The 9196-nt window shown below is 43.2% G+C and overlaps 1 protein-coding gene across 1 annotated transcript; it reads right to left on the bottom strand.

Moving 5' to 3' along the window:
• Positions 1–2612: 2612 nt before the first annotated feature.
• Positions 2613–6314, bottom strand: LOC123190235 (shaggy-related protein kinase alpha). The gene is made up of 13 exons (XM_044602848.1): positions 6120–6314; positions 5203–5384; positions 5026–5118; positions 4874–4933; positions 4490–4762; positions 4318–4392; positions 4155–4211; positions 3932–4072; positions 3794–3844; positions 3569–3664; positions 3411–3494; positions 3160–3262; positions 2613–3065 (listed from the first exon to the last, which is right to left on the bottom strand). Exons 2-13 carry the CDS (start codon positions 5317–5319, stop codon positions 2983–2985), a joined length of 1233 nt encoding a protein of 410 aa, XP_044458783.1. The 5' UTR covers positions 5320–5384; positions 6120–6314; the 3' UTR covers positions 2613–2982.
• Between the last annotated feature and the right edge of the window lie 2882 nt (positions 6315–9196).

Genomic DNA, 9196 nt, shown 5'->3' on the forward strand with positions numbered 1-9196 from the left:
ATCCTGCAAAATATGACCGAAAGAGTGAAGGTACCAATAAGAATCACTCCACTCCCCGTTTGAAACAATAGGGGGAGATGTATGGTAATAGTACATCAGGATTTAGCTTCTTGCAAGCAAGGATATCAAGGCCTGTGAATCACTAAATGCAAATCAACTTCACATTGATAGACACCTAATGGGTAGTATACACCCAGTAGACGGGAAACCTCCACCAACCCAGGTCATAGTGCACACAATGACCGGGACATCGAAATACCCGACTCAATCGCATTAGGAAATCGCGAGCAGTCACCATGGGTAACGATATTTCCATCAACTATATATTGATATATAGATTCTGGAGAAACATATAACCGAAAGTCTACAATTGTCGACATACATTTCTCAACTAGATTGAAAAAATCTTTCAAGTGATTCAGATCCAAAGACCATGGCCATGGCAAAGTGTGAACAACACTCGGACTGAACTCAAGCAAAGGGTATAATCTTGGTAGAAATAATCTTGCTCAATAATGGGAAGGTATTCGTAAGCAATACTTACACCAGTTTTTTTCTGAAAACAGAATTGAGAACAACAAGGTGGTGAAATATAGAGCAAGTATTGTAGCACAAGGGTTCACGCAGATACCCAACTATTCTCAGAGGTGGAATATCTTTCTGATAACTTATATCATTGGCAGCATAAAATCATCTATCTTTGCAGTTGATAGATGTAGTGATTACATATCCATGTGGATCACTAGATTCAGACATATATGATTGATTCCCGATGAAATCTCAATTCTGAATCGAAATACAAAATGCAACATACATTGTGTAGAATCAGTAAGTCACCATACGACTTATTGTTGTCGGTACATATGGTACAACCGACGTAGTGGGTTCCTTATGCACAAGGATTACTCCTACAATGATGATTATCCATATTTGTGTGTCTGCAATGATGACACATGTAATTATCTAAATGACGGAGTTTAAAATAAAGGATTTGGGTAAACCAAAATACCGCTCGTTACTACAATTTGAGCACCTTCATTCATACATTATGGTTTACTATGTTGTCTATATCCAAATATATTGGAGAAATTCATTGTGGATAAATCTTATCCATCCATAACTCTCATGGTAGTTCATTCTCTAGACGTAGAGGAAGATCTATTTAGACCAAGAGATGATGGAAATAAGATATTGGAACTCAACGTTCCGTAATGCCATTGGATCCACCAAACACAATTGGTTGGTACTCAAGAATATCTTTCGATATCTCCAAGGCATCAAACATTTTGTCCTGGTTTTTCAGTTTCACAGACATGTGAACACCGATATCGTTGGATACATCGATCAGATCCCCACTATGTCAGATCGTAGACAAGCTTAGTGTTACTACTAGGTGTGGTAGCCCTCTCATGAAGAGTCTTCGAAACAGACATCATGGCTATATCCACCAACCATTATCTCAAAGATAATGTTGCTTGTGTTGCTCGGATGCAAACAGGTTACATAATAAGCAATATCACTATATTGCATATCTTGTAAGTCAAATCATGTGACTGATTTGTTCACCAAGTCTCTACCAACTTCTACATTCCGGAAATATGTTCATGAATTGGTATATGACGGCTTCAGAATTTGCAAGAATCAAGGGGAGTATCTTCCTGAATTGTTCCTGTTAAAAGCATCATATTATACTCTTTTTCCCTTGATGAGTTTACTTTATAGGTTCTCATGAAGGTTTTTAATAAGGTAATATCAACACAAGACAATATGTCATATTTTCTGTTTTCCCCACCGGGGTTTTTAAGAAAGTATATACGACATATTTATTGTCCTTTAATTCTATGGGGTTTTCTCATATTGAGTTAAACAGACAATAATCATTATATGTTGCATTATTTTCTTCTTATTTTCCCACAGGGTTTGAAGGAGTTTTAGCAACATATCAAACACCCATCTCCTCACATTTTTCCCACAGAGTTTTTCGAGGAGACTTACCTAAGTTGATGATGATGATACTACATGGACACGCATAGATTAGGGGGAGTGTTAAGACTTAATTAACACAAGTTAATTAAGAGATTAAATCTCCACTTATCCAAACTGTCATACAAAGAGATGCAACTCTTGTAACCGTCGTGTCCCTCCGGATGCGCCCCTTCGGGGACTATAAATATGTAACTTGTCATCATCAATAGACACAGTTTTTCATTACTATCAGATTGCGTCTCGTTCTATTTCAATAGCGAGCGCCGCAATTTATAGACGCGCGGGAAGCGGCGCGCCAAAAGTAGCACGTGACCTGCCGCCCTTTGCCGTGCCGCGCGCGCTTGTTTCCCGCCAACGCTGAAGCGCGTGAAACCATCCAGCATGCACTAAAGAACAAGTTTACCGCGCGCGCGTCTCTTGGCGCGACTGTTGGAGATGCTCTTAAGAGAATGCAGGCCCTCAGACTGATTTGCTAGGATACAAACACGAGGCAGCAGTATCTACTCAAGTTCAACAACTTAGCAGTATCTACTCAAGTTCAACAACTTAGCAGTATCTACTCAAGTTCAACAACTTAGTGGTTCCGAGGATTTGTCAACTTGTTCAGTTTGTACCAGATAGCAAAATTGAAAAACTTGACAGTATCTGACAGAACAATGTGATGAGTACAAATGAATTATAGCCTGGATCCATGAACAAATACTGGACCAAATATTGGCGGTACATAGGGTGCATCCTTCATTGCATAGCACATGAGCTCAGGGGAAAACGGTCGAAACACTTCTCATCTACTTACAGAATCATGGGTGGTTTGTTACATCGGCAGTAGGGGGAAAGAATACATGACATCGAGGTCTCGGACGAGAAAAAGAATAATAATCACATGTGTCATCGCCTATATCCCGTGTGGCTGCAGGCAATCTCAAATTCCTGGGGTTTCTAGTAGACGACAACTGGATTTGTTCTGAACTAAACTTCAAGCAGCCGTCTGACGGATCACCATCCTACAAAGGCACAGTTCTTCCGAGCATGTTCAGGGATGAGCTTCACCAGGATGTCCATTGGCACGCCCTTCAACTCTGTTCAAGTCCAGCACACCAGAGTTGAAGATAAGTAGGGTTATAAACATTTGATTAGTGCTAGTGCGAGTGCGAGTTGATGTTGTAGACTAACCATGGGGCTTAAAGTTAAAGAGGGGAGGAAGAAAACGGCCGTTCGGTAAACGGGTGTTTGGGTCCCGGAGTTCATCGAAGAATGGATGAATTAATGCTTCCAACTGTATCAGGAAAGCAGGTAGGAATGTAAGCTACAGCTTGCACAAAACAGCATCCGTTCGAATACAGGGAAGCAAAAGCATTTAATTTAACAGTGATGACTATAAATCAAACTTCTCTAGGAAACAGTATTTGCTCAGCAACACTCACAGCAGTTGAACGCAGGCTTGGTGAATATTGCAAGAGTCTGGAGACAAGATCTACTGCTTCAGCAGGCATTCTTTTATGGAAGATCTGATGGAAATAAAAATAATAATGTTATACTGAAGCCTTAGAAGCAAATAAAACAACTAACAAAAGGTTCCTACCTTGTGCCATGGGTGAGCTTTGATTTGTGGGAATTTAAACTCTGTATAATTTGGATTCATGCACTTAATTTCTTCTCTTGTAGGGGTACCTAAAACCTGATGGGAAACAATGTAAGTAGGTGTAAATACAACTAAAAGATGGTAACTTCCTTGGAAACAATGTAAACAGGAACAAATACAATTAAACAGACAGCAACTTCCAGGGGAGAAAGATTGTGAATGTACCTTGATGATTTCAACAAGCTGATCAACACCACTGTCGCCAGGGAATATAGGCTATTAGGAAAGAGAATGGATCTTAGGCTGACAGATCCCATAAGCTGGATAGTTTAATAATCACATATAAATTGTGTGGTCATTTACCTGTCCTAGAAGGAGTTCAGCAAGAACACAGCCAGCAGACCAAACGTCAATTGCCGTTGTGTATTCAGTAGCACCAAATATGAGCTCTGGGGCTCTATAGTACCTTGAACAGATATAGGAAATATTTGGTTCTCCTTTTACCTATCAAAAATAAAAAGTAGTTAGACAACATGAAAATGACAATGTCGTGCAAGTGTGAATATCAGGTAATGTATGATCATACCAACACTTTCGCACTTCCGAAGTCACATAATTTCAATTGGTGTGTATGTGGATTCACCTGGCAAAAATAATTTTTCATCAAATCAGCTGACTATACCAAAAGTAGTGCTTAACTATACATTAAATGCTTCAGGAAGTGTTCAATTGATTTGTAATGTACGAACCAGAAGATTTTGAGGCTTGATGTCTCTGTGGCATACTCCAATGCTGTTGTGAATGTATGCCAAAGATCTACATATCTGTCAATTATAATGAATTTAACAACTTATGGTCAGTACTAAGCAGTGCTTGAATAGATTTAACAGACTTTTGGCAGGAAAAGAGCATGAACTTTACCTGATACATGTACAGTTTTGCATATATCAAGGGCATGCGTTGGTTCATCTTGTTGTAATGCTTAATGACACGATGAGCAGTCTCCGGCACATACTCAAGCACCAGGTTGAGGTAAAGCTCCTCCTTCTCAGTCTTTGAGAAAAAACAATGCTTTAAAGCCACAACATTTGGGTGGTCAAGAACTCGCATCGTTTGCAGCTCACGGTTCTTATATCTCTTGTCTTGAAGAACCTTCTTTATAGCCACCGTCTCCCCAGTTTCAAGACACTTAGCCTATGCAAGATCATTCAGAAAAAGTTGGAGCCATCAGGAATTGCTAAATAAAAGTATACACAAATTAACACATCAAGACACTAAAAAATACTGATTTATCCAGTAACAAACCTGGAAAACAGTTCCAAATGACCCATTACCAACCACGCGCTCAGCCATGTAGCTAATGGTCTGCAATGCAGATACATAGCTTAGTAGAGAGAAATTATTGAGCTTCGGAGAGGATTGCAATAACACCAGTTAATATAGATTCTTTTACATACCTGTTTTGCTTGCCCATTTCTTCCCTCAATGCTTGTGACTATAATATGGCCTGGTTCCGTCCCATTGCCGTTGACTACTATATCCTCAGGGTCCTGCATTGTTCAGACACAAAATTAGGAACTGATCACCTGCCAAAAGACATAAGGTGAAGTGGTCAACCAGTCTAGGGAGATTACCCTGTCATCCCTTATGCTCATATTGCCCATCTCGTTCGGAAGTCGGTCGGCATCACCACTAGTACTCGTGTCATTCTGAAAGCGCGAGGAAGGACGCACCGCACCAACCGAGGCCATAATGTGGTAGAATTACCCAATAAGAGTTACAGGCTACCGTTCAGAATGCACCGTACTTGGTTAACCTGCAAAAGGCAGCATTACTGTGAGTCAGAAACGTACAGGTAAGTCGATCGTCTAAAGGAGGTGACCAGGATAATTGTCTAAGGACGTCCACTTCTGGTTGCAGACAATTTCTATTGCTTGATAGGCTTGAAGATACTGAAAAGTTTGTAATTTTACACTCCCAACGCCCTCTCGACAGCCAAATTCCTAGCAAGATTGGAGCCTGTTCTCGGTGGCTCAAACCAGTTCTTGTCACAAGCCAGAAAATTAGACTGGTTCCCACATATCATAAAGCTCTGTCTAAAAGTCTGATCATGCAGGACATACTCAGCAACTCGATACCCACCGTTAGCTTCCGAAGCTAGTTGACCAATTCGCGTCTCCTTGCTTGGTACGGTAGGCATATATCGAAATTAAAAACGACACAATTCTCGATCCAGATCACCGTATTTGCATCGAAGCCTGCATCCATCCTCACCAACTACCCTCCAATCCAAGACATTCAGGATCGCGGAGAACCCAGCAAGAGGACACAATCGAGCTCCGAGCCCCAAATTTTGCAAGCCAGAAGAGGAAAAAAAAAGGAAAACAAACACCTATCATCCGAACCGAGGGCAGGCCATCACCTAAAACGCAGCACCCTAAGACCACCGAACCCTAGAACCACGGCTTCTCCCTCGCCCTCGCGCAAGGACCCGCCGGAATCGACGGATCGGAGAAAACGGAGGATGCCCGAATTGATATCGATTACCTACCGGGTAAGAAGGCCGGCCTGCCCGACGCGGGGATCCGGGGCGGAATCCGCCTGGCGCGGGGGTGAATTTCCCCCCTCCCTCCCCAGCTCCGGCGCGGGACGTGGGGGGAGGATCGGAGGAGAGGAGGGGGCGGCGAGCGAGCGAGCAGAGCAAATGGGAGGGAGGGGTCGCCAGGGGAAAAAAAGAGGTTATAATGCGGAGGAGGAAAAAAAAATGTGATTAATTAATTAATTGCGTTGGGTTCATTAACTCGTTGATTAATTAATTAGCAAACCTGTCTGTTTGACCGTTGAAAGGTTCTGGCCCCGGGGCGCCCTCATCGTGTCATGTGATGTGGGGCCGGTTTTATCTTTCTTTGTACTACTTTCTGGCAATTTGACAATTTTGACCTTGGGATGAAATCAATTCGCGGAATGAACTGCCCATGAAACTATTTCACAGCACTGATATTTTTGTGTAGCGTCCGCCACGACGGCGCCACACCCTACGGTGCAGCGCCTAGCTCAGGGGCGTTGCACTCCAGTCCAGCGTGGCAGCCCCTGGGCCCGTACCCAGTAGTGCAGCGCCTCCGTGCTAGGCGCCACACATGTAATGTGCAGCGCCTAGCGTTCGGGCGCTGCACTGTGACTTAGACGCCAGCCGCCCGCTCCTCCCTCCCCCCACCCCACCCCATTCGTTCAGTTGCAAAAGAAGCAGCGGCGCCGGCGGCTTCCTCCTCTCCCCCTCTCAATCCCCTCTCCTAAATCCTTCAGATCCGACGATTTGGTCCGTGCATTTCTTCACCAATCCATCTTAGAAGGTACTCTCCTCCGATCCCCTTCTTTCTATCCATAGAAAATATGATATTTTGAAGATTTGGGGAATCCTTGTTTGATTAGATTAGATTTGAATCTTGCATGTATTAGAACTTTGCATGTATTACAACCCCTGTTTGTTTGATTTGTGGAACCCAAGTTTAGTTTATGGAAGAGTTATTTGTATGAAGTAGGCATAATTTATGGAAAAGTCATTTGTATGAAGTAGGCCTAGTTATTTGTGGAACCCTAGTTTATTAGTTTTGTTTGATTTGATATGGTTGGATACATAGATTGGTATGGTTGCATCTAGTAGGCGTACTTTAGTTTATTTGTATAAAAAAGATAATCGTGTTGACAAGAAAGCTTTATTTCAAAATTGTTAGGATGGTTTGGCTTCTCGATAATCACTGGGACAAACAATACCGGTCGTACGCTATGGCGGTGGAGCATCGGGTAATAATTAAAGTGGCCTGTTTTATGAATTTCGTATTTATTTCAAACACAAATGCCCCATATGCAATGTTATGAATTGTTTGTTTGTAGGAGCTTGCACCTTTGAAGCTTCGTTCTCACGGGGTCACCCATTGGGTGGATGCTCTATGATGAGCGATACACACCGTATGTAAGGGAGACAGGACTTCTCCCTTTCATTCATATGGTCAGACGGTCGACGCCACTCAACAATGCTCCAGCACTCATCGCGCTTATTGATCATTGGCGGTCGGAGACACATAGTTTTGAAGGAAATATGCCCTAGAGGCAATAATAAAGTTATTATTTATTTTCTTATATCATGATAAATGTTTATTATTCATGCTGGAATTGTATTAACCGGAAACATAATACATGTGTGAATACATAGACAAACAGAGTGTCACTAGTATGCCTCTACTTGACTAGCTCGTTAATCAAAGATGGTTATGTTTCCTAACCATGAACAAAGAGTTGTTATTTGATTAACGAGGTCACATCATTAGTTGAATGATCTGATTGACATGACCCATTCCATTAGCTTAGCACCCGATCGTTTAGTATGTTGCTATTGCTTTCTTCATGACTTATACATGTTCCTATGACTATGAGATTATGCAACTCCCGTTTGCCGGAGGAACACTTTGGGTGCTACCAAACGTCACAACGTAACTGGGTGATTATAAAGGAGCATTACAGGTGTCTCCAAAGGTAGATGTTGGGTTGGCGTATTTCGAGATTAGGATTTGTCACTCCGATTGTCGGAGAGGTATCTCTGGGCCCTCTCGGTAATGCACATCACATAAGCCTTGCAAGCATTGCAACTAATGAGTTAGTTGCGAGATGATGTATTACGGAACGAGTAAAGAGACTTGCCGGTAACGAGATTGAACTAGGTATTGGAATACCGACGATCGAATCTCGGGCAAGTAACATACCGATGACAAAGGGAACAACGTATGTTGTTATGCGGTCTGACCGATAAAGATCTTCGTAGAATATGTAGGAGCCAATATGGGCATCCAGGTCCCGCTATTGGTTATTGACCGGAGACGTGTCTCGGTCATGTCTACATTGTTCTCGAACCCGTAGGGTCCGCACGCTTAAGGTTACGATGACAGTTATATTATGAGTTTATGCATTTTGATGTACCGAAGGTTGTTCGGAGTCCCGGATGTGATCACGGACATGACGAGGAGTCTCGAAATGGTCGAGACATAAAGATTGATATATTGGAAGCCTATGTTTGGATATCGGAAGTGTTCCGGGTGAAATCGGGATTTTACCGGAGTACCGGGAAGGTTACCGGAACCCCCCGGGAGTTAAATGGGCCATGATGGGCCTTAGTGGAAAAGAGAAGAGGCAGCCCTACATGGGCTGCGCGCCTCCCCCTTCCCCTAGTCCTATTAGGACTAGGAGAGGTGGCCGGCCCCCTCCCTCTCTTTTCCCCCTCCACGAATCCTATTCCAACTAGGATTGGGGGGGGGGGAATCCTACTCCCTGAGGGAGTAGGACTCTCCTGGCGCGCCACACCTTGGCCGGCCAGCCTCCCCCCTCTAGTCCTTTATATACTGAGGTAGAGGCACCCTAGAACACACAAGTTGATCCACGTGATCTATTCCTTAGCCGTGTGCGGTGCCCCCAGCCACCATATTCCTCGATAATACTGTAGCGGAGTTTAGGCGAAGCCCTGCTGCTGTAGTGCATCAAGATCGTCACCACGCCGTCGTGCTGACGGAACTCTTCCCCGACACTTTGCTGGATCGGAGTCCGGGGATCGTCATCGAGCTGAACGTGTGCTCGAACTCG

The sequence above is a fragment of the Triticum aestivum genome, chromosome 1A, assembly GCF_018294505.1.
Source record: "Triticum aestivum cultivar Chinese Spring chromosome 1A, IWGSC CS RefSeq v2.1, whole genome shotgun sequence".
Lineage (NCBI taxonomy): Eukaryota > Viridiplantae > Streptophyta > Magnoliopsida > Poales > Poaceae > Triticum > Triticum aestivum.

Coding starts and splice junctions, on each gene's coding strand:
- LOC123190235 (XM_044602848.1), bottom strand. CDS start 5,319: ATGGCCTCGGTTGGTGCGGTGCGTCCTTCCTCGCGCTTTCAGAATGAC. Junction 3,845..3,931: donor CTGAACTCCTTCTAGGACAG/GTAAATGACCAC, acceptor CTTTCCTAATAG/CCTATATTCCCTGGCGACAG. Junction 3,066..3,159: donor CTTTAACTTTAAGCCCCATG/GTTAGTCTACAA, acceptor GGACTTGAACAG/AGTTGAAGGGCGTGCCAATG.